The sequence below is a fragment of the Triplophysa rosa genome, linkage group LG15, assembly GCF_024868665.1.
Source record: "Triplophysa rosa linkage group LG15, Trosa_1v2, whole genome shotgun sequence".
NCBI lineage: Eukaryota > Metazoa > Chordata > Actinopteri > Cypriniformes > Nemacheilidae > Triplophysa > Triplophysa rosa.
The window spans coordinates 3,782,464-3,807,692 of NC_079904.1; the positions used below are offsets into that span (position 1 = coordinate 3,782,464).

General features: G+C 38.8%; 2 protein-coding genes and 1 non-coding gene across 3 annotated transcripts; 2 read left to right on the top strand and 1 right to left on the bottom strand.

Moving 5' to 3' along the window:
• Positions 1-81: 81 nt before the first annotated feature.
• trnal-cag (transfer RNA leucine (anticodon CAG)) lies at positions 82-164 on the top strand. Its single transcript has one exon. It is a non-coding gene; the product is annotated as a tRNA-Leu (tRNA).
• A 1,888-nt stretch (positions 165-2,052) lies between these two features.
• tdrd15 (tudor domain containing 15) lies at positions 2,053-13,312 on the bottom strand. Its single transcript, XM_057353249.1, has 2 exons — positions 13,213-13,312; positions 2,053-7,372 (listed from the first exon to the last, which is right to left on the bottom strand). The coding sequence occupies exons 1-2, from the start codon at positions 13,218-13,220 to the stop codon at positions 2,053-2,055; spliced, it is 5,328 nt and encodes a 1,775-aa protein (XP_057209232.1). The 5' UTR covers positions 13,221-13,312.
• Positions 13,313-16,062: 2,750 nt separating this feature from the next.
• Positions 16,063-22,414, top strand: rfx6 (regulatory factor X, 6). The gene is made up of 19 exons (XM_057353462.1): positions 16,063-16,246; positions 16,408-16,552; positions 16,664-16,787; positions 16,960-17,021; positions 17,119-17,196; positions 17,394-17,421; positions 17,586-17,693; positions 17,779-17,856; positions 17,931-18,044; positions 18,131-18,180; positions 18,277-18,436; positions 18,519-18,657; positions 18,744-18,853; positions 18,928-19,045; positions 20,212-20,334; positions 20,419-20,602; positions 20,778-21,289; positions 21,897-22,106; positions 22,182-22,414. Exons 1-19 carry the CDS (start codon positions 16,063-16,065, stop codon positions 22,358-22,360), a joined length of 2,706 nt encoding a protein of 901 aa, XP_057209445.1. The 3' UTR covers positions 22,361-22,414.
• Positions 22,415-25,229: the final 2,815 nt, after the last annotated feature.

A 25,229-nucleotide genomic window follows, 5' to 3' on the forward strand; every position in this document is an offset into this window, starting at 1 on the left:
AGCTATTTACAATTTATTTATATTTATATATACGTCTTATGATATTACTGAAAATTACCAGTGTAAAATACTGTACAGTACGTCAGGATGGCCGAGCGGTCTAAGGCGCTGCGTTCAGGTCGCAGTCTCCTCTGGAGGCGTGGGTTCGAATCCCACTTCTGACAACATCCTTTTTTCCAGAATTAAAGTCACTCTTTATTGAACAGTATGTAACAGGACAATAAAGCTTCACAAATTTTGTAAAACAACCAAACCAAAACATTCCTTAAACCAAAAAGAATTGTAAATTTGCATCTGCTGATGTTACAGCCATCAATAAACCAAAGATCCTGTATATTTTATTAAGAATACACATACATTTTTATTTTTACACCTTATTTGTGTATCTATTAATAGAAAAGATCAGCCAAAAAAACTAGTAGTCCACTTTTTAATTATAAAACTAAATTCTATTAGAATTTTGTAATACCAAGATTCATAATTTAGGATCTTTAAGATCAAATTGTATTTATTACTTCAAAGAAACGTTAAGAATGTAAAACAACAATCTATAAAACAAAACAGATGCAGAACGCAATACGGCTTATAGAACATCACAACTAGAAGTCCCAAACACAAAACAAACAAACTAAAGCAGTCCATCCTGCCATTCCTAAACAGGAATTCTTTAATTGCAATCACCAACCTGCTTTCTGAAAGACTTTTCACATCAGTGCACCTAAAAATGAAATCAAAAACAGCAACAAATTAGCATTATATAACAAAATTAAATTTGAAAACATTAGCAAAGTATTGTTTGAATACATAATAAAATGCTAGGGAATGTAAGAATGTTTTAAATAGTTAAAGCTTGATATTATTTCCTAGTAAATTCAAAATGGGATCTTTTAATGGAATTGTTCAATATTCAATATCGATTTGAACTGTTTTCCATTAACTCAAAATGTTTCAATAATTTTTCAAAGGTTCGTACAGTGGCCAGCAGGTGGCGACAAATGCGCGCTTTTGCGAACGAGTCATAGAATCGTTCACTGAATTGATTCTTTTAAATCTTTTCGGGCCGAAATAAGTTGCCACCATTTTAAAGTATTCCTACCTACAAATGTAACGAGGCGACAAAATATAACAAACAACAAAATCCTTTTCCCACAAGACATTTAAAGTGTATTCGTTCAGTACATTGAACCAATGAGAAGATCTTTTCATGTATATTTTACGGACACTTAAAGATTTGACATAAAATACCACTTACTACAGTATGACACTAATATGATGAAAAAGGTCTTTATGAGAAGTTTCTTGGTGTTGTGAGTGTGCACTAGCAGTCAAAAGTTCAGGTTTTTTAAAGGAATGAATTAGAAAAGATTCTGCAGGCGAATGGTTATTTGCATTAAATTGGTTTTGCGGACAAATATAATTAATTATTTAATGCCGTTTAAAAAGCATTGTAGGTGACACCTCAGAGTTGGTTGATGGAGTATGCAGAGTAGGCTAATGTTAGAAAAGTATATTTTGCAAAATATTTTATTTTTCAAAACTCCCATTATTCAACGCGTGGTGCTAAAAATGAAATTACATTTCAGTATTTTATTTCAAATACCTTCCGTCTTAACATTAAGGGGAAAATATTATGTAGACCGAATGTTGAAATTTGAAGTCTGTAGACCGAATGTTGAAAGTTTGAATGCAATTTAGACTACATACCCTAAAGGGACACTTCACCTAAAAATAAAATAATTTTCATCCTTTACTCATCTTTATATCGTTCCAAACCTGAATGACTTTCTCGCTTTTGCAGAACACAAAAGAAGAAATTTTGAAGAACGCGTTCAACCAAACAACCTTGAAAACCACTTTAACATTTCTCAAAAAATCTTCTTCTGTGTCCCACAGCAAAGAGTCGTGTCAATAAATAATTATACAATACGTTTATTTTGGGGTAAACGGTCCCCATAATGACCGTTAAAAATTAGCAGTTGCGTTAAAACTTTCCAATGGCAATGTATGTACTGCACACTCATAAGTTAAAACAGAAAAGTTACAATTATAAAGTTACTTACAAGGTTTGATACGAGACGGTGAAGTAAGCTTTGCCTCCACAGGTCCAAAATCATCCCTGCTATTCAAATGGTCTGTAGCCTCTTGATGCCCATCAAACTCTTGAGACGACTTCCCATCAAACATGGGTTCATCTGAAACATTCATCTTTGAAAGAACCTCCTTCAGGAAACTATCAGCTTCACATGACTGCTTCGTTATCTCCATCTCTTGCTGAAATCGGATTCCAAGCATACTGTCAATATACGTGGCGAGCCCCGCGTCTACCAGTAGTTTGGCAAGATTTTGGTTTTCAGTTGTGATGTCAACCTCCCACTGAGTCTCAGACACGTGCTGTCTGAAGCGTATGTGAAGGTTCCTCCGACACATACAGTTCTGAAAGAAGATGACGGCTTCATCAGACCAGTCCTGGTCATTGGGTTTAACTCCCCTCAGCAAACAGTGGTAGGTGACTTTGGGCAATCCAGCAAGTTCCTTTGGAAGTTGTTTAAGCTGGCTGATTTCTTGTTGGGACAAGACCGCATACTGGCCATAGTCGACTAAGTTTATAAGCACTGAGCTGGAATCCCACTGCACCAGCTCTGCTCTGCACCATTTTTCCTTTTCGGACATTTTCACCAAACAGCAAGCACCTGGAATTAAATGAGCATCTGGAAATGGCACCATCACTTCCTGAAGGTTCTCAAGCACGGCTGACACGGTCTCAAGGATTAAAAGATGATCTTCAAGAATAATGTAAAATTCAGCCGGGGTGGTGACTGCGGCTGCAAATCCTTTATAGTCAGCATTCATTTGGACCGGTGCGTGGAACAGGGTCTGTGTCTGATCTGCGTTGTTCACACTGCTCTCTGTACAAGTTTTTGAGGAGGCAATATGGTCAGCAAGCAACTCTTTCAGATTGTACATGGCTTTACTTTCCTTTACATTTGTCTGAGATAGCGTAGCACACCTGGGTGTTTCAACTGCATTTGCATTACATGTAGAAACATTTTCCGGTGGGATCTTCTCAGTTTTGGTTGCTGACGTGTCACATTTTTGTTTGGAGATGACCAGTGTTTCTGGTTTTGAGACGGTCTGTGTCCTCCTACATTTTTTATTCCAGGATGACTTTGGCTTTTCGAATGTCCTTTTGTAGGTGACGGCTTTTATTTTTTGCTTCATTGCAAACGTCGGATTGTTTTTAACCTGGACTGGTTTGGTTTTTCGTTGGACTGGGGCTTCGGATTTAGTTTTGAGCATGCGAACATCGTACTTTTGGGTTTTGTTTTGGGACACTATTGGGCTTTTGTCTGGCAATGGTAACGATGCGTCTTTTCTTTGATCAAGCTTGTTGCCACCCTCAAGAACTTCAACGTTGACTTTCCATGAACTTCCATGCTTTTGAACAAACTTGACCATTAAAGGTTTACCGACTGCTTCCTTGACAAATGCCTCATTCTGCAAGGAATGATATTTTTCAAGGACACAAGGAGTGCTCAATCTGGGCTGAGATAAAAACACATTAGTAAGCAGAACAATGTTCTTCCTGTCAATGGTTGCTGTATTACCATAGTCAACAAATTCAACTTGCAGTTGTCTACAGGATAACAATTTGGTGACAACGGCTCTGTACAAAGTCATGTCTTCCTCAAACTCCACGGCAATGAGATCGCCTACCTTCACTTCTGATGTCACACGTTTCATGTTATCTTTAAGGACAGCAGCGTTTAGTTCCTCGCACATTTGAAGGATGCTTGGTTCATCGTCTTCCATCTGGATGAAGAAGCGACCTGAGTCGCAATGAGAAATGAAGCCCACACCTTTAGAACCTGGTTTCATTTTGATATCAGGAAGATCACTAAGTTTAGGCAGGTTTACTTTAGGAGAGCAAGAAGTGTTGCGCTGCTTGGGGACCGTTCCTTTATTTGGTGCTTTGTTCCGTTCTGTTTTTGGAGGTTTCTTTGGTTTTGATCTTTGTTTGCTGCCTGTCTTACTGGTAGGTTTGCTGACACATGAATCACATTCTTTCACGCCGTAAGTTGCAATGAGCTCTTTGACTTTTTTATTCACATGCACGTCTCCATCATAAAGATCACACACGAAATGTCCGCTGTTGTCTCTCGTCACAATTTTGGCCTTTAGGGAACGGTTAAGAACGGCCGTCTCGAGCCACGCGTTGACTTCTGGCAAATGTTCCCCATCGGTAACATCATAAAGACTGCACCTCAAAGCCTGCATGGGTGTCATCAGCAACTCAAGTGCTCTCCTGGGAATCGGCATGACATAAATTTTTTCAGAAAGCTGCTTGTTGCCGTAGTCTACGAAGAACACGCTCAGGTGCTTCGGGGACTGAACAGGTTGTGCCAGAGCCCTGTACCAATGGCCATCGCAAAAATATCGTGCCAAGCAAACATTACCGCTGCAGTCCTCAGACGTGGTAGACAAGAGCTGACTTTCTTCAGCAACTCTCTTCATTAGCTTATCAACAATCTCAGTGTTTCTGTTTAGCTGAAAATAGATTTCCCATGGACTAGAGATACTGGTAACATACACCAGCTCTTCGCTTCCAGAACTTAAGTTGAATGACGAGTAAACGAAGGAGCGAGGATACACGGATGAGGTGAGCTGCTTTGGAGTTTGCGTTTCCACTGCAACGCCTTTTTCCAGGAGGTACGCCGTGGCCTGAAGAAAGGGTTTGCGGATGTTGACAACATTAAAGAGACCTTTTCCTTGCTCATAAAGCTGGGAATTAATCTGGCACGTCAATTCGGATGAATCCTCAGAGACGAAATCCTTGAACAAATTGCATGCTTCTGCGCTCCACGCATCTCTTCCAACAGGTTCGGTCTGGTTTAAGCTGCACCTGAACCCTTGTTCCTTAAGTTCAAAGAACTGTGACGCAAGAGCTTGGACGTTCGGCATCCTTTCCTTGAGAACAACACCATAATCGACCAGAATCACAGAAATATCTTTTATGTCTTGACTTAACATACATGCTCTATACCATCTGTTATCCTGTGGACATTTTACAGCACAACATGCTGCCAGCGACTCGAACGGAACCATGTGCATTTGGTAAAATGTCTGCATCTCCTCCATCATTTTGTCCAAATCGCCTTTTGTGCTCTTGTTCTGGCACCAAAAATCAGAAGGAGAATTTACATGAGAACAAATTACATTTACCTCACATCCAGGTTTGAAATGCATGGGCTTAAAGATCTCTGTGGCAGTGACCTTCGGTTTTGTCGTCTCTTTGGCAACATCAATTTCTTGTTCCCAGTCTGATTTACACCAGCTCACTTCATAAGGGTCCGTTTTATTTTTTTTCTTGTTCGAAAACTTCTCCTTGTCTTCACGTCGCCTCTTAACATCCACAGGCGGCAATGTTGGGTTGTATTTCCAATACTCAGCCATGTTTGCTGCTGTCAAGACGGTCGCAATACTACTTCCACCTTCTTCCTCAAACAGCTCAACAATGTATTTACCATTTCTTCGGTGAATGACATGAACCTGCAGGGTTTTGTTGGATGTGACTTGCCTGAAGAAATCTGAAGTTACGGCCGTCCAGCTGTCCTCAAGCGGAGCGATGTGGGCTAAAGCACAATTCATGGCATATTCTGGTTCAAGAGCAAACTTCTTGGGGAGTTTCTTTATTAACATGACAGGCACCTTTTCTGTGTTCCCAAAGTCAATAAAAAAAACCTCAGCTCCATTTTCCAAAGTGTCTACCACAAGAGCTCTGTAGTAATGCAAGTCATTTTCATACATGGCACAGCAAAGAACGCCCGGCACTGGGTCTTCAAAGATCTCCTCGTTCAACTGTACTTTGCTGAAGTATTCAGTAATTTCCTTCATCATCTCCTCAAACTTGCAGTTCTGTGCTTTGGTCCTAATCCAGAAACTTTTGGGATTCTGGACATGAATGACATAGCCTTCAAACAGAGAATCGTCCTGTATCACATCACTAGAAACCCTATCAGGTTTCTGGATCTTTTTTGTCTCTGCAGCGTACCATTTCGAAAGGGGAAAGCTTGGTTTGCTCTCGCTTTTAGACGATTCAACATCTTCCACTTGCTCCTCTGGATGATTCTCAGTGACGTTCAAAGTGACCAGGTAGAAGTTCTGATCTTTGCAAAAGCCGTCAACTGCAACCTCTAAAGATTTCCCCAGCAATGCACTCTTGAGAGTCTCCATCTGCTGTTTTTTAACAGCGTCATCTTGGCCGCCCAGGCATGAAAGCGAACACGGAACAGCCATGATGGGTGTGGAGAGGAATTCTGATGGCAGTTGAAGGATGTTTTCGACTTTTACTGACTCGCAATATCCACTGTCGATGAACATCACTCTGACATGGGAGCTGATTGGAAGGCACTGCACGACCCCTCGGTGCCATTTCTCATCCTTTCCTTTGACTGCACAGAGCAATCCCAGATTTTCAAAGACCTTGTTGCTTAAGCCAACGCTGCCTGACTCGCATTCAAGCACCAATCTCTGGGACATTTTCTGTGCATCTTTCCCCATGGATGTTAAACGGCAGTAAAACAAACCAGAGTTTACGGCTGCGGTTACAAAGGCTTCTACTTTCTGACCGACTTTGAGCTTTGGGCCATTAAGAGACAGAATCTCTTCGAAGCCTGGTAGGTTTGAGGATTTGAGACAGTATTCTTGGCCCATTTGCTTTTCGATCAGGAGATCTGGAACAGACTCGTTGCTTTGCTTAATTGGTATCTCAATGAGCATCTCAACCAGTAAAAGAAACGTACTGGTGTCCACATGTTTTGCCAGTTTCAGTTTTAATAAGTCACTTTTAATGTCCGGCACTTCAAGAATCAGGACTTGGTAAGGTAGACGGGCATGGATGTATCCATTGATCTGGCTGCCTATTAAGGAGGAGAAGTAATTCTCTGTCAAACTGTTCCATTGCTTCTGGACTGGTAGTATGTTGGCAAAGAAACCACAGACGATCTTTGGCGGGAGCATCCGAAGTGTGTCGGATAGCATGGACAAATTATTGGGTCCGACAGTCAAAACATCTCCATGGTCCATCAAAAACACATGATACAGACCGTTTTCTTTGATTTGGACTCGTCCTCGGTACCAGCGACCAGATTGCGGATCTTCTACCAGGCAAAGTTCTCCGAGCTGAATGGAAGCTTTGGTTTTCACGGCGTTCTGGATTTCAACTTGAAGAATGTTGTAGTCTAATTCACAGATGGTCATATAATGACCCTGGAAGTGGACCAGCGTGTCATTAGAACTGCAGTCAATGTGTGTTAGCTTCAGCTCCACGGGCCACAATGCAAATGGAGCGAGGAAATTTGACTCCTCTTTTGACCTAAAATAAACACAACAACGGAATAATGTTCATTTTTTATAAAATAGCAGGGTGTTGCTACAGTATGGCAAGCGGAGACATTAATGAATTGAAAATAAACATTACTATTATGTAAGTATTTCGATTAAACAGTTTGTGCATCACTCTCTGTCAATTATTTATTTATTCAGAGCCAGAATGTCTCTACATTATGTTGGGTGATTTTATCTAGAAAACAGCAAATCACAAAAAACAGCCAGGGTCACAAACATTATGACATTATGAATCTTTTAGACTGTAAATCGTATTATATTGTATTGTCATTGTGTTGAATGTCTGTACTAGAAGCTTCCAACACCAAAGAAAATTCCTTGTGTGTGCAAGCACACTTGGCAATAAAGCTCTTCTGATTCTGATTCTGATTATGACATGTGTAATCAATCTCTAATTGTAAACCCTTAAATTATATCAACAAAAATAAAGACACAAATTCTACAATTGAAGCCAACCAATCAGACACCAATAAATGTTGGCCTGTTTCCTCACACCAAAGATATTAATATTAAAAAGATGCGACACTGCGAGGAATGCAACGCTCAATATGGCCGCTCTAGCGAAGGAAGTACCGCCTTCCAGTAAAACGAGCCAATTGTCAATCAATGGAGAGGCTCAGAGATGACATATTGTTGTATGCAAAACACAGAAGTGAGTTAGGATTTTAGGACTTCCGGTTCCATCGCTCCAAAGTCTATGGGTTTTTTGAATGGCTTTTTGGTAGATCGCCTATAATAAGGTCTGTGGTAAACAAAACCTCTATATATTTTCAAATTTTATTCTATGAAATAAAACACACCATTATAACCGGCTTGTGATTTTTTAAAGCCTTACTAGGCTCTGAAACTTTCAAAAAGTCTGCAAGTGTATGATGTCTAATTTAAAAAAAATCAGTTCAGATTTTAAAAGTCTTGTATTCCAGCCATTAGGATGCTGAAAACAGCCAAAAAGGATTTGCGAGGAGTCATTTTTGCCCGGATGTGGAACAACAAGGTATTCGGTTATTTAAAGGGACCACACACTACTTTTATTCAGTCAGTTTGAAGCTGCAGTATTTATCAGATCATGACTGTTGACACCGCAAATATGCAAATAAGATTGTTTACCCAGGGTTTAGTGATGTACAGTATGAAACATCAGGTTATGAATAACCAGTAACCAATAACAGTGTGAAACATGAAACAGATAACCCAGGATTCTGTTTACCTGGGGTTAAGAATAACCCGGGGTTAATGATTTCAAGTGTGAAAAGCTCTACTGTGTCTTAAAAACAGCGGTTGCTAACAAGTTGCTAAAACTCAACTCAACTTTATTTATATAGCGCTTTTTACAATTTTCATTGTTACCAAGCATCTGTACATGAGACATATTGACTATAAGCAAAACAATTAAAGTTATACCTGTAAAAACAAGAAAAAGGTGAAAACACAGAAGACAGACATACCCACATACAAAACACTCCACAAACACAATATGCACACGTACTAACACACATAGACATAGACACACACACAAGGACGCGCAGACACACGGACGAGCACGCACTCACACACACATTTGATTGTTTGACCTCATCGCGATGGTTTCAGATCATCGCAATTATTGCACATCTCTATAAAAGACACTAGGGGGAGCTGTAGTGCATCTGCATATTGCATATTTTATTGTATATATTGTAACTAAAGCATGGTAAAACTTGTAAAATGTACCACCACAACACAATCACTTTTAAAAAAACTAAAGCATATACCATAAAAATAACCTGCAGTACAATTAAATATTATTTCAGTGTGAAAACGCTTAATAAATCACATAAACATAGAAGTAAACTTTTATTGTAGTCTTGCAAGTGAGAAAAAAACAGACTAGAAGCTTTTCTATGACTGATAGCATTTTAATGGTGGCTTCAATTCACTCCTGATCAATTTACTTAATTTACAAGTATTTGGCGGTTGTATTATTGACAGGTAAAAGCCTAAACCTTAAGTATGATGACCCAATTTTTTCATATGTATTTCCAAGAAAAAGAACATAGTCTTTATATTCAGAACAATATGGTCGTTTCAAAGATGAATAAAAAATGTATGAGAATTAAAAGTCAAAGCTCTAAAACAGACAATTAATCGTCATAATCGCAATGATTTATTAGACAATTAATCGTCAGACAAATTTCATAATCGTGACGGCCCTAGTGTTCACACGCAGTTCTGTTATTTACAGGTGTGACTGGGGTATTCTGTAACTGAACTCACACCTGTACATTTTCGGGACTCACAACCGCATTTGCGGAGAAGCCCTGCTGTGTGAACGGAATCGTACTGGACAACTAGTTGTCTATCGCGTCACCCGCCATTCTCTGTCACGTACAGTACAGTACAGTGCACTAATGTCTGCAAACAGATTTGCAGAAATGCCTCGTAATGTTATACGCAGCTGTGATCTTCAGATCTTAAACAACAGCGCTATAATGCGACTGTACAATTCGTAGATGCCACAGTGTCACGGCAGCCCTCTTTTGTAAACATACTGCACGCATATGAGCATTGCAGTTTTTTACTTATTTGGTGTAGCGCAATAAATGAAATCACACGCAAAAATAACACTTTAAACGTGATATTGAACTTTTAAAAGAGTGTTAATGATTAAAAAGCTTAATATAGCTTTAAGTGTATGATAAATGTGTATAGAAAAGAAATAGCTTCCGTTGTTTGTTTAATTAGTCACCAGTAGGGAAGTAACGATTCCCTCAGCTCACGATGCGATGCGATTCACGATTTTGATCTCACGATGCGATTTAATCACAATTTTTTTACAGAATGAGTTGAGGAAAATTAAAATGAACAACTGCCCTTTTATTATTTCTCTAATGCTGCACAATTCTTTGTAAAATAAAAATATATTTTATGTCAAACAACAAAACTAAATTACAGTTATAAAACAAATTCCAAACCAAATAAAAAATGAATAATACAAAAGTCTCTATAATATAAACAAACTAAGACTTTATATGTGCTTTTCCTAACTTTTACTTTTTAAAGAAATATCAGCATATCCACGTTTACCAAGTTTGCAGAAAAACAGTGGCCCCTGCTGTTCAAAACATGTACTGCGATTTTTATAACGTCTCAACCGACTTGAATCGTCTCATATTATAATCGATTTTCAACCGGCTCACGGTGAATCGTTACATCCCTAGTCACCAGTAGGTGGCAGCAGCGCCTAGCCGATCATAAAACCGTACTTTTGCAGGATCTTACATGAAGTAATGAGCAAGACTGACTGCGAGTGTTTGGCTTGGTTAAACATGCGACTGTCGTCACTGATGTTATATTAATTCATTTTCCAGATTGAAATCAACTTTAATTATGCAAACCCCCTTGTAAAGTCTTCTGTCGACACTGGGAAGTATTACACGCGCTGACTTTTTTGTATACCGCTAAGTACTTGGCATTCTTTTGACAAGGAAGGCGCAATCTTTGCTATTCGCGTGCATCACAATGGTTACAGGCGGCGCGTGCTAGAATACAGGCTTGAGTTCGGTTGCTCGTTCAGACAGTATTCAAGCTGCAATTGTAAACCACTGTGTGAACAGGACATTTCGAGACTCACACCTGTAAGTAAATACAGTTGTCAGTCCTGAAAAGTGACTGTATGAACGTAGCCATATTAAACAGACTATAAATTCCTATATGCAATATTAATTCATTCTAAAGCAGCCCCCCCGGCCAGGCAAATAATGCAAAACAGTATGCAAACGGTGGCGAGGAACCCAAAACTCTAATCGAAAAAATAAACCTCAGGAGAACCCAGGCCCAACCAGGGGATTCCAGTTCCCCTCTATATTTGACTTCCTGGATCGATGCGGACTCTATCCACGTGAGATTTCCAAGTCACACGAGAGAATATCAAGATCAGGGAGCAGTCGCAGTTGTGCGATGTCATACGGTGTCTGCGCATGCTGCAAGAAGTCGATCGTGTGCTTACACGGGGTTGGGGCGCCTTCTAGTAGCATACGGCTGGCTGACAGTACAGTAAATCAATGGGAGAGATTCATTTTGAGTGACAGTAAAACTGACCAGTCATATCATTTTCTAAATGGACGCGCTTTGTTTTTTGCTATCTTTGCCATTTGGGGGGTTGTTCACCCACAGTCTCGTAAAGCGGAAGAAGCACACGAAGTTGGTTTCACTGAAGTGGGGTTAATGAACAGTTCATTATTAAAATAAGTAAAGACAATGTTTTTCTTATGATTAACACAGAGCACAAACGTCAGAGCCCAACAACACCAAATGCTCCATGGCTCCCATATTTTTGTCTTTGTAAAAAAAAATGTTTGCGGTTTTCGTGCATTTTATTATGTGCAGTACCTTAATCCCTTACGAAAATTAACCTTTTTTTTGTGGTACAAGTGTAGTAACCATGTTTTTTTGGTGCATTGATTACTTAGGGCAAAACCAAGGTTTTACTACAGTAACCATCGTTTACTACGGTTTTTACAAAAAACGTGGTTTTCAAAACCAAGGTTATTTTGTGATATTTTGCCAACAGCCAAAAAACTGCAAAAGAAGAAGAAATGCAGAAAACGTCATTCAAAACAGCATGTGGATGAACTTCCTTTATCAGGTAATTTGATCATCAAGTTATTTATGATTTATAAGGCCGCCGTGCCTCAATTCATTCTGGTTGCTGATGTGCACATTTGTTGCTTAACGTTAGCTTTATTTGAGACGAGTGATTTTGACTGTGGTCAGTCATAAATTTAACATATTATGCATATTTCTGCATAACAGTGACATTTTATCAGATAAATGCTCAATTTACTACGGTCAGTTCCATACGTTTAGTTCACTGTAATGTTACCAGTTTAATATTACTATTTATTTTAATCATAGTTTATTCCCTGGTGAATCTCTGTTTACTGTCTGCTAGTGTAGCACAGGTTATCTTTGCTGAGAGCCCTCTCACGAGGTGTTGCTTTTTAAACTGGCATTGTGTACTTTAGTCTGTGTTGGTTTATTATGATCAGACTGGGAGGCAGTGTCTGTCATGTGGTCCATTATTCCGTTGAAGAGCACATACACGCGACACGCGATCATAATGCAATCGTGTAATAATGATGTGTATTTGTATTGCCTGTTATTTTGGTGATAACTGTCTTGCTGTGTTCGGCTCGATGCGTTTCAAGTCTGGAGTATCATTGTAAATGTATCATGTGGTAAGTGTGATGGTATAATGATGTAGTCTCACTTCTATAGGAAAGCACAGTACTGTGGTAAGTGTGTGTGTGTGTGTGTGTGTGTGTGTGTGTGTGTGTGTGTGTGTATATCCCGTGACCCTAACCTGAATACACACCAACACACATGGGGACTCGTGTCACCGTGGGGACAAAATTGAGGTCCTCATGGGCAAAAAAAGCTAATAAATTGTCAGAACAAGTATTTGTTACAAATCTAAAAATGCAAAAGTGTTCTATGATCTTTAGGTTTAGTGGATAGGTGTTAGGGATACGGAATAGGAATATGTGTGTGTGTGTGTGTGTGTGTGTGTGTGTGTGTGTGTGTGTGTGTGTGTGTGTGTGTGTGTGTGTGTGCGTGTGTGTGCGTGTGTGCGTGTGTGCGTGTGTGTGTATTAGCAAAATTCATTATGCATTTTAGAACTTCCGTTCTTACATTACATAGAAATTAGTAGCCACGATATTCTTTGTGCCTCATTACATCCACATATGCACAGTAAAATGCTTAAGTATAAAACATACAATAAACAAAGTAACATATAGATGCAAAAACAGATACAAAGTAAATCCTCACCTCTCCATTTGACTCCAACTTATGAATCCAATCTAAGCATAAAGTCCTGATAAATGTTCATGCACTGAACACACGTCTGACATCTTGAGGTCAACACACTGATGAAACAAAAACAGGGTTTTAACTTAAATGTATGGACAGAAAACTCTACCAATACCACTGCAGCTTTCTATTATAAAGATCTTTGCAACTGCATCGATGATTGACATGTTAATACGCAAGCACATCGGTAATGCCTTTGAGAATCGTCGTTATTAATTACATCGTGTTAGCGACACTGTTAAAAAGACGCTTCAAAAAGTCAGATAACATGTGACGTTATCGCAAAATATCTTTAATGAAAACTGTATACAAGTTAACATTGTTAAACGAATATTTTAGCTCAAATATAGACTTTTGCAACTGCATTGATGCTTACATCTTATAGTCCATAACTTTGAATCGCACAAGCATCGTTTTAGCACTTTACTGAGCACCATACAGCCAGCGCCTGCAACTTGATAATTATTTGCTTAGACGTACATAGTATTAATTTCTCACGCATTTTTTTAAAACACAATATCTATTTGGGTACAGGTGTCGTTATTTAGTGTTTATTGTAAGAAAACGTCTTTTTTTACCTTTTAGTGCGCCATTGCAAATCAGCACGCAAAGTTGTCGGTAAATTCTGAGCGCACGTGCTTGAACAAGCCAATAAGGATTCACCTTCTCGAATACATGAGAATCCCTTCCAGATATCCTAAATATCATGACAAGTCTACTGTCACTGAAGTGGGGTTAACGAATAGTTCATTATTAAAATAAGTAAAGACAATGTTTTTCTTATGATTAACACAGAGCACAAACGTCAGAGCCCAACAACACCAAATGCTCCATGGCTCCCTATTTTTTTGTCTTTATATAAAAAATTGGTTTCGGTTTTCGTGTATTTTATTGTTTTTTTGTGGTACAAGTGTAGTAACCATGTTTTTTTGGTGCATTGATTACTTAGGGCAAAACCATGGTTTTACTACAGTAACCATCGTTTACTATGGTTTTTACAAAAAAACGTGGTTTTCAAAACCATGGTTATTTTGTGATTACCATTGTTTTACTATCGGTTTTTTTGGTTTTAACTGTAGTAAAACCATGGTAAATTTTCGTAAGGGATATTTAATGTGATTATATGGTTTGTTTATGAATACACGGTATTGTGAATCCATAACACTACATAGGCCTACTACATATGACATCAAAGTGTGTAAAAAAGTTAGGTTACGAATATTTTGCAAGAAAATGTATAACTATGCTTTAAATTAATAATTCAACGTTTTAATTGAGCCCCTGCAATACCGGTAAGCGCCACCGGGGGCCGCGGCACACACTGCATTTCTTTCAAAACAAGCTACATTTACATGTATTCATTTGGCAGACGCTTTTATCCAAAGCGACTTACAAGTATGAGAGCATGTAAACATTTTGTCAACACGCTAAATATACCGTTAGTTTAGAAGGCCATGCTAGGAGGATTAAAGCTCGAGGAAGCAAGGGAGAGAATGAACAAAACATTTTTTAGACACAGTCATTGGTTAGTCAAATAAATGCGGAACATATATGTTTTGAGCTGTTTTTTAAAAGTTGTGAAGGATGCTGCTGTTCGGGTGGAGGCTAAACTATACTATTAACACATTTTTGGACAGGACATTATGTTAATGACATGGTATTTTTTAAATTGGATTTTTTGATCCGTCCATAATAGTCTTCTCTCATCATGTATCTGTCCATTTGTTTGCTTGTGAAGTATGTGAACCTCAGCCTAAAGGCCTGCATCCTTGAGTCTTGTCTTCAGATGGCTGATGGAAGTACTGTAATCGTGAAGATAATGCGCCAGAACATGGTTTGCCAACCACCAATAAACAATACAAGAAGTATCCATTGGTTGATGCGTCCAGGAAAAGATTTCTCTACAGATCCGAATACTTCATTTTTGTGCAGCATGAAACTTGAGAGTAAGTAGATGATGGCTGAATGTTTTATTTTGGGGTGAACTGTCTCTTTAAGGACGGGTTACATCCTGTGTTTTCTTAGTGGACTGCACTGCATGGTGGCTGCTTTAAATGAGGCGTTGCCATCACAGCCAAAACTTGAATTACTATATAAAACACTAAAAACATTAACAATTACAACAGTACACTGTAGTTTGCAACACCTCTGTGAAATGCTATGCTTGGTGAACAAAAATACATTTTAAACACATGCATACAAATATTTCAAACATGTATGGAATACAGTGTAAAATAGATATTACTCCTCCACTGTTTTAACCAAACTGCTGTGTAGCGTATATAGTTTTGTGGAGGATGACTTTGATTTGACTCTATACCCAAGCTACAAGCGCAGCACCAGATTTGAAGGAGATGATATCTCTCTTAGTTAATCATTAAAAGCCAGAATCCATTGGCCGTCTTCTGTAAATAAGATAAATGCCCCTAAGGTACTCACCTCTGTGACGCACCATTTCAGAGACAGCACAGCTTTAATTAACACCACAAGGTGTTCACTTCCTTCTTCTGGGATTAATATTATATTTGAATGATTTAATATAGTGGTTTTACAATGTTGTGAACCTTTGAGGAAGGGCAAAACGCATAGTTGACAAATTGTTTAAATGCTCTTTGGAGATTCATCTGGAAGATTTTGGAGATGCGATCGTTTCAGGAATGGACATATGCACCGCGGTGCCAAACGTTATAAGGCTGTGTGGATTCTGGAATGTTTTAACAACTTCTTTTTTTGTGTGTGGGGCAAGCTTTTGTTTTCGCTTGGTTTTAATTTTGCATTCCGGTTTTTCTTTTTAATTTCTCCTTGAACATGCCAATGAAAAGGAACACGGGGAGTCCATTGAAGAATGGCACGATTCATCAACTGCAACCCAAAAGAGCTTGCAGGAGCGCAGATGACCTCCACGCAACAATTACTGTTGACCAAGACGACCTTAGAAAAAACGTGTTTTTCAAAGCCAGGCTTGAGGAGGAGGATTCTGGAATTAAATCAGGTGCGTAAATTGTTATAAAAGTGGCTTTCATTAAACCACAGCTATGCTGCCATTGTACTGTTCACGGTGTGTCGCCAGATTGATACGTTATGAATAGTTTTGGCAGGCGTCACAGTTTTGCATAAACCGGTGGAAAGCTATGTGTGTTATTTATTCCACAGAGGCTGATGAGAGCAATGGAAGCGTATCTTCTGAGGAGGATCTAGATTGTTCCAAGACCTTCTCTTTAAAACAAACTGTGCCAAAGAAAAGCATCAGTCAGATTATCAAGGACAAGAAGAAACAGACTCATCTTACTTTACAATGGTATTCTCTAGCTTTTATTAATCACGTACAAAGAGCGAACACATTTGCTACTTTGTATTTTGTTCCTGTTGAACTGTAATCTACTGTGCTGAAAAAGCTTTTCTCCCTCAGGCTTGAGGAAAACTACATCGTCTGTGAAGGTGTTTGCCTGCCTCGCTGCATCCTCTACGCTCATTATTTAGACTTTTGCCGGAAGGAGAAATTAGATCCTGCTTGCGCTGCCACGTTTGGGAAGGTAAGAGGACATATTTTATAAATACAAAACTATTATAATATCCAACTCTTATAATTTGATGCTCACCATTATCAGACATCAATTGAATACAATGAAATAAATATTTTGTGTTACATTGTATAGAGATTGATAAGCCCTTTGATGCTAGCATCGAGTTCTATTGTTATTGTAGACTATTCGACAGAAATTTCCTTTGCTTACAACACGGAGGCTTGGAACTAGAGGCCATTCAAAGTAAGAGGAAACCAAACACAAATCAAATCACCAAGGACACTTTTGTTTTATTTGTGATACTTATAAGCTCTTTGCTGATGTCTACGGTTTTGTCCAGGTATCATTATTATGGTATTGGAATTAAGGAGAGCAGTGCGTATTATCACTCGGTGTACTCCGGAAAAGGCTTGACACGGTAAACTCTGACCCTCATGTTTTAAGCATCTGATGACATTTTGGGTCGGGGATTTAGACAAACTTTCATTTCATATTGCATTAAGTGCATGTAATTCTTGCATACATTTTTACATGAATCACATTATTGAAATACTTTTACATTTTTCATTGTTATATCAGTTGTTTATCATATCACCTTTTTATGCATTTGCACAGATTCTCTGGAAGCAAACTCAAAAATGAGGTTGGTAGCTTTATTATGAAAATCAATTAGGCTATTATATGTGAAATTCACTTTTTATACAATTTTATATCTTCGTGTGCTTACAATCAGGAAGTACGTCAAGTCTAAATATTTCGAAAACACAAAACCGCTGTGCTCATACATCTGTTTTTTTATAACAACAGGGAGGATTTACCAGGAAATATTCACTTAGTTCTAAAACAGGGACGCTTTTACCTGAATTCCCGAGTGCACAACATTTAGTGCTTCACGAGTCTGTTTCAAAAGAAAAGGTTTGTTCATTTGCATGTTGACCAATTTTTGTGTTTATAAGAACTACTTCCAAGTTATTTACTGCAGATTGTTTCATTTTTTTAGGTGGACACATTAATTATGATGTACAAAACACACTGTCAGTGCATTCTAGACAACGCCATTAATGTCAACTTTGAAGAGGTACTTTCTAAAGCTCCTTTCGTCTGATAATCTAGATTCATTCACACTAACAATTCATTTTTATTGCGCGCCAGATCCAGAACTTTCTTCTTCACTTCTGGCAAGGAATGCCTGAGCATCTCCTGTCACTGCTGGAGAATCCAGTCATTGTGGACATCTTCTGTGTGTGTGACTCTATACTTTACAAAGTAAGTTTCTATGATTCTCAGCCGTAACAATCATTGATTTTCATCATGTAAGACATTGAGAAAACGGTCTTTTCTGTATTTCACAGGTTCTGACTGATGTTCTCATTCCTGCTACCATGCAGGACATGCCTGAGAGGTTGGTCTGTTGAACCATACATTAGGCAATCTGTTTCTGAAAAAGAATTTGATTTTGTCAAAGTGGTTTAGAGTGAGATTAAGGAAATACCTTCAGTCTTTTGGCAGATATTCGAAATTTTGCCAAGCACTGGGAACACTGGATGGTGTCTTCGTTGGAGAATCTCCCAGAAATCCTTTCAGACAAGAAACTGCCCATCGCTCGCCGGTTCGTGTCCTCCTTAAAGAGACAGACCTCCTTTTTACATCTTGCACAGGTAAAAGTTTTTTTTAATGGACGCATGGCTATTTACTTTTCTTTTGACTGAATGTGTCGTTAATGCATTTATGTCTATTCAGATCGCAAGACCTGCACTTTTTGACCAGAACGTAGTGACATCCATGGTGAATGATATTGATAAGGTGGATCTGAACAGTATTGGTTCTCAAGCGTTCCTTTCCATCACAAACGACCAAGATTCAGACTTCTACTCTGAATGTGAGTTTTCGTGGCTCGGTCGGCTGTTTAAACTTAAAAATGTCAAATGTCGAGGAGGTGTTTTCATGATGTTTCTCGTCTTTTAGACGACTCGGTTTCGTTGTTTCAAGAGCTGAAAGACCTCTTGAGGAAAAATGCCACCGTGGAGTCTTTTATTGAATGGCTGGACTCTGTGGTGGAACAGAAAGTTATAAAGGTTTGTTGTGCTGCAAGAGCTTTACCCATAATTCCCAAGTTGATATTTCATATACGTATTATCTTTCCTTTTAGCCTAGCAAGCAAAGCGGTCGGTCGGTTAAAAAGCGAGCTCAGGATTTCCTTCTGAAGTGGAGTTTTTTGGGCGCACGAGTGATGCATAATCTCACTCTAAACAATGCTACCAACTTCGGTAAGCCTTCCGCATACAGCGCACTCACTTCCAAACTGTAGTCATCCAGCTACTTTAACATACTCCAGGTCATTTTCAAGTATTTCCTTATTCTCTGACTAGATGTAATTTATTCACCTCCTTTAACCCGAGAACCACTGTAGAGAATGAGCTGTAAAATATATTCACCCAGCCTGTACAAACAAACCTTTATCTTTGTAGCGCGTGCCCTGATTAGGGATCGACCTTTCTCAGGTCTCCTAACATTTGATGACCCCACAGGTGTTCACAAAACCAAACACTATCACCTGGAAGGCCAACCATTTGACCTCAGTACTAGTCAGGCAAAACTCAGTCTCTATGAAAAAATACTGTACTGTACTGCAGTATTTGCTATAGTAAACTAGCATACTGTAGCAAATTACACTAATTGTACTATAGTATATTTACAGTATATGTAGTATTCCGTTGTATTAACTGAAATGAAACAAAATCTGTGGATTACATGAAAAAACTATGTACATCAGTTGCACATAATAAAGTTATGTTTACTCAGCATAATTTCATTATGTTCAAGTTGCCAAATTTATGTTTGTTTAACAAACATTATTTTTTATATGTTAACGTTTCAGATTTTCATTTAACGTTCACAACGTAAATGTTTTTAGTTAATATGACATAACGTTTTCTTTTATCTCTAACAAGATATTTAATTAACAGAGCTTAACAGAAATTAAAATGTAGGAATGTAACCGCCCACTACCTAAGAGACATCTTAGGCCCAATTCACATTTCGCGTCTAAAACTGCGCGGAAAACGCGAGCCGCGCCGCTTTCTCTCTTCAAATGACCCACGGTGCGCACGCGGCACTCCGATTAGTTGAACTATTTCCATCGCGATGCGGTGCCGACGCGCCTAGAAAAATGTGCTATTTGTGCGCGCCTGCCACGCGTCTACATTTAAAATAACGAATACGCCCGCGGAAAAGACGCGAAATGTGAATCGGGCCTTAGTTCTGTGTCAGCCACCGTAGTGCTTTGAAAGGGAGGGGTGGAGTGAGCCGTTGGTTGCCGTTCGAAACCTCACCACTAGATGCCGCTAAATTAGATACACTGGACCTTTAAGAAATAATCTTAGCAGTATGTTTTAAAACAAAACAATATAACCTGGTTTATTGTCACTGAAAGGTTCATTCCACCTCATTCGGATGCTTCTGGATGAGTATATCCTGCTGGCAATTGAAACACAGTTTAACAATGACAAAGAGCAGGACCTCCAGAACCTGCTGGAGAAATACATGAGGAATGCAGGTGACTTGAACATTTCTCTGTTGTTAAAATCTCATAGTTTATGTTCACAATTTAACCCATTTAATGATGTTTTGTTTTTGACAGATGCCAGTAAGGCTGCATTCACCGCCTCTCCGAGTTCCTGTTTCTTGGCCAATCGAAATAAAAGCAGCATGGCGTCCGGTGATTCCACCGTCAAGGACGAGAACCCTCCAGAACATGATTTCTTGTCACTTGGGGCAAATACTGTCGTGTACAACGGTACCGATCCAGACAGCTTTACTGTATCTGTTACTTGCAAGCATCACAAACATATTCTTTACAATAAATGCCACTTGGTTTGACATTTTGTTATATAAAAAACGTTCACACATCGTGTTTCACTTATTCATACAAGTAAAAAAGATCAAGAAAATGTTTGCTGTTAAAATATGGTTATTGCTTATGATTCTGTAATATTGTCAAGGACAAATGGATTACTCGCAGACCAGCGGTCCCCTGATGACACCTCCCATCTCCCCAGCCATGATGAACCGTAGCAGTGTGATCAACCAGGGCCCGATGGCTGTGAGACCTCAGAACTGTCCCATCCAACCCCAGGTGTCCTGCCAGGCCTTCGCCGATGCCATGTACCAGAGCCTGCCCATTACTAGCACCGGATCATATCCCCACTCCACTTATTACCAGACGGTGTTTAGATCTCAAACACACCCCCCGACGTCGGCGTACCAGGTTCGTGCCGAAAGCGGACGCTACACGTCCTTCTCTGGACACCAGCTGGCCAAAGACTGTTTCGGCAACAGCTGTACCGTATCTCCATACAACACCAGGGTGTCGTCTACTGGATACACAGGTGACCCCGGGATAGACACAGAGGCCGTTCAGCTGCTGGACTCTGCAGGGTTTAGTTTTGGAGGAGGTGCTGCCAACGGGGAAGGATGTTCAGGTCCAGTTTGCTCCAGCACAGGACACAGCGGTGAGAGAAGCTTAAAGGGAAAGTTCACTAAAAATAAATATTCTGTCATCGTGTAGTTACCCTAATGTAGTTCAAAACCTGTATCTGACTCTTTCTTCTGTGGAACACAAAAGAAGATATTTTGAGAAATGTCTCAGTGGTTTAGTGTCCATACAATGGAAGTCAATGGGGGTCAGTGTAGTTTGGGTATCAATGTTCCTCAAAATATCTTCTTTCGAGTTCTGCAGAAGAAACAAAGTTGTGAATGACATCAGGGTGAATAAATAATGGTGGAAAACTAAATGACGTCTGTAAAGAGGAAGGCGGGACGAGAGCCGTGAGGGAACGGTGCGAGGCCGGTGACGCGAGTGATAATGAGTGTCACCGGCCTCGCACCGTTCCCTCACACGGCTCTCGTCCCGCCTTCCTCGTTACAACGTCATTATTTGTATATTCTCTGTGGTTACAAACATGCTGTTGTTTTTAATGATATATTAACTTTAAATTAAAGTGATAGAAAATATTTGAAGAATTTTTACATCAACACAAAAAAAGTGCTTAGTAAATTATGATCCATCGTTGTTTGGCAAGAACTGCGTGAAGATCCTTGAAAATGTGCTTTGTTCAGGGTACTATGGCTCCGGGGGTTATGTGGACGCTCAAAGGATGAGCTCGTTTATCGATCAACACGTGTCGGTGATCAGCAGTGTGAGCAGCAGCCGCTCCGTTTCAGCTTACTCTGAGGTTCACGACCCTCTCAACATCCTGGATGACACAAGCAGGAAGACAGCCAGACCCTTTTATACCGAACTGGCCTCTATGGGCGCGCACACATCAGGTCAGGAAGATATCAAACATTTAAACTATAAAACATTAATAGTTCAACCTAATATCTGTATCTCCCATATGTCAGGAGCCAGTGTACCCCATTCCTGTGCCATCTCTGCACCCTGCATGTACGGAACTGCTGCTTCATATCACTCCCAGAATGCATTGCTGCCTCATCAGGGAACCACGGAGATTCGGGAAATGGTTTCTTCCTTGCCTCCCATCAACACTGTGTTCATGGGCTCATCCGGTGGGCCGCCCTGACTGTCCTTCTGTACTCACTGAAGGTGGGACATGTGTATATCTGTAAATCAATAACAGTACATTTTATTTCCATATACATTTCTGATTGAAAAAATGTATTTATTATTTATAAATTGTTTAACTTAAAGTGGAAATTTTGACATTATTTAGTCACTCTCTTGTCGTTTCAATCCTGTATGACTTTCTTTATTCTTCAGAACACAAAAGAAGATATTCTGAAGAATGTTTACCCATGCACTTGCATTGGTTTTGTGTCCATACAATAGAAGTCAATGGGTGCCGGCGCTGTTCAGTTACCAACTTTTTTCAAAATATCTTCTTTTGTGTTCTGCGGAAGAAAGAAAGTCATACAGGTTTGAAATCAAAAGAGTAAATGAATTTAAGTAAGTAAATGATGACAGAGTTTTTTTGGTGAACTATCCCTTTGTAGAGTTGGTACTTCTTACAGAAAAACACATGAATTTCACATTTTCACATGTGATCCCATCCTTCTAGGATTACGACGGGATTTACAATTTTCTTTTCCGAAAACACACTTTTGGCATGCGATCACGTTTTTGCATGTGTAAAATTCATGTGGCTTTTCTGTAACAGAGAAGTGTGTAACATTTCATTTGTTAAACTTCACTTCAAAGTGCTGAACCCAATAAAAAACTAAAATAGTTTTTTAGGCCTCAGGTATATACTGTACCATAATATACTGAATGATCATTGTTGACAGTTTATTGTTCATTTTTTTATGGAAAAAAACCTTTTGCCTTGTGGCCGTCACAGTTTTTTATTTTAGGCAGCAAACATAAAACATCTATAAAAATCTACACTGTGAACATCTGATATTTTCGATTTCCTCGTGTCACATACATACCAAAAGATCTTTAATTATGTGGTTCTGTAGCCTTCGATTTCAAAAGATTTCTTTCTTGGAAAATGCATTAATTCAGAAAGGACGTTCCTAAAGCAGTAATTACTAATAGAGAAATAAAAGCAGTAGAAGGACACAATAAATAGAGCAGACGTATTAAAAGTTAAGTAAGTCTCACTGCGACAGAAAAAAAAAGAATGACTCTCTCTCCCTCATAGCCCTGATGTAGATTAGGAACGAGAAACACGATTGATGAAGCCGTGGATGTGAATCTCTTGTTATTGGAAGAGATTAGTTGATTTCGTCATTGTTCAAAAGGTTAAGATACATGCTGTTAAATGTGTTGACTAAAACCAGAAGGCGTCCACACAAGCTGGGCTCACCTCATTTTTTTTAAAGTAGGCCTAAGCTTTGTTAGTCTTTGAACAGATGGAGGCTAATAAATCCATAATCAGCAACATTAGATCGGCTGCTTTATTTGTGTGCAGAAATGATATCGCCGCAGACCTTCAATATATATTTGTGCGTATTGAACTGGACCATGAGGTTTCGTGCATTTGTCTCCGCCGCGTGTAAAGGCCTGACGATAAATGATAAAACTGGCCACATTGTGCTGGTCTTTATCTACTCGAGGGGAAAATCCATTTCAGGCCATGGACAGGAACAGATGGCTTGAAATGTAATGATTACAAAATCCTGACGTTAAAATAGTTTAATTACAAAGTCAATAATGCCTCCAACAATTGCCCGGGCTTTAGTGTAAAAACAACAGAAGGCTGAACGCAAACTTTGGGACAATGTTTAACCAGAACTTTGCATTAGGCAGGGAGTCTCCATATGCACCTATGGCAGAACAAAGATCAACAGATCCGGTGTAATTATGCCTTCTTAACATCAGTGTGTGAGAAACAGAGATGGATTTAGTGCAATAATGTGTGCTTACCCAAGTACTGTCACAATCAGATTTACCACTTATGCTTTTATAATCAATGGCGGCTCTTCAGATGTGCACTTTCTTTCTCGGGCTGATTTTTGTGTTATGTATTTACAAGCCTTGTTGAATCACATTAAATCATTTTTTTCTGCCATTTAAAAAAGGAAAGCATTTGTGATAAGACTAAAGTTATAAATCTTAATTGGTTTATTGTTGCTTATAAAAGGTTGGGTTTGACCGGCTAAGAGCCACGGCATTATTCAGACAGAGGTTAAAGGAATAGTTCAGCCAAAATTGAAAATTCTTTAATTATTGATCGACTCTCATATTATTTCTGTATGACGTTATCTTCAGCATAACACAAAAGAAGATATTTTGAAAAACGTTTTGCCCACATTGACTTCCATTGTATGGACACAAAACCACACGAGGGTAAATCAATCACAACAACCACAACAGAATAATTGGGTTTTTTTAATTATTAATTAATTAATTATTTTTACCACTCTTGTTTGGAAAATATGTACCGTATTTGTCATCTTTATAACACAAGTATAAATAAAAAACATACGTTTGCTTAAGTCTAAATTGATTGTTTTTGGCTAAAACAAGACGTATTCTTTTAAAGATCCACTAGTTCACTAAAGATCAGAGTTTTCAAACGAGTCTTTTACCCCTTGATGAAAAGAGAGGAGGAGAATGGATTCTTGATACATACAGTACCGTATAAAATTCATCATTTTATGTCTTACAATGCTTATGTTACAAAGATGCTCAAATAATCATTCTTGTTATTCAAAGTCATACAGTATATTGTCAACATACTACATAACATTTTAATTTTGTCAAATAAAATTTATTGTAAAAACATTATGCTTTTTATTTTGATACAATATGAATTGAATTAACTACAACAGTAGTGCTTCAACTTCACTGCATTTTGGCTCGATGCCTGATAACCTTTTCCAAAGAAATGATTTTGATGTCAAATAATATTTGAAAGACTTCTGCACACAGACTTGGATATCAGATCGCACTGAATATTAGCTGTTTTCACATATGACGTGAAACAG

Coding starts and splice junctions, on each gene's coding strand:
- rfx6 (XM_057353462.1), top strand. CDS start 16,063: ATGCCAATGAAAAGGAACACGGGGAGTCCATTGAAGAATGGCACGATT. Junction 17,857..17,930: donor TTAATGTCAACTTTGAAGAG/GTACTTTCTAAA, acceptor ATTGCGCGCCAG/ATCCAGAACTTTCTTCTTCA. Junction 20,603..20,777: donor CCAGACAGCTTTACTGTATC/TGTTACTTGCAA, acceptor GTAATATTGTCA/AGGACAAATGGATTACTCGC.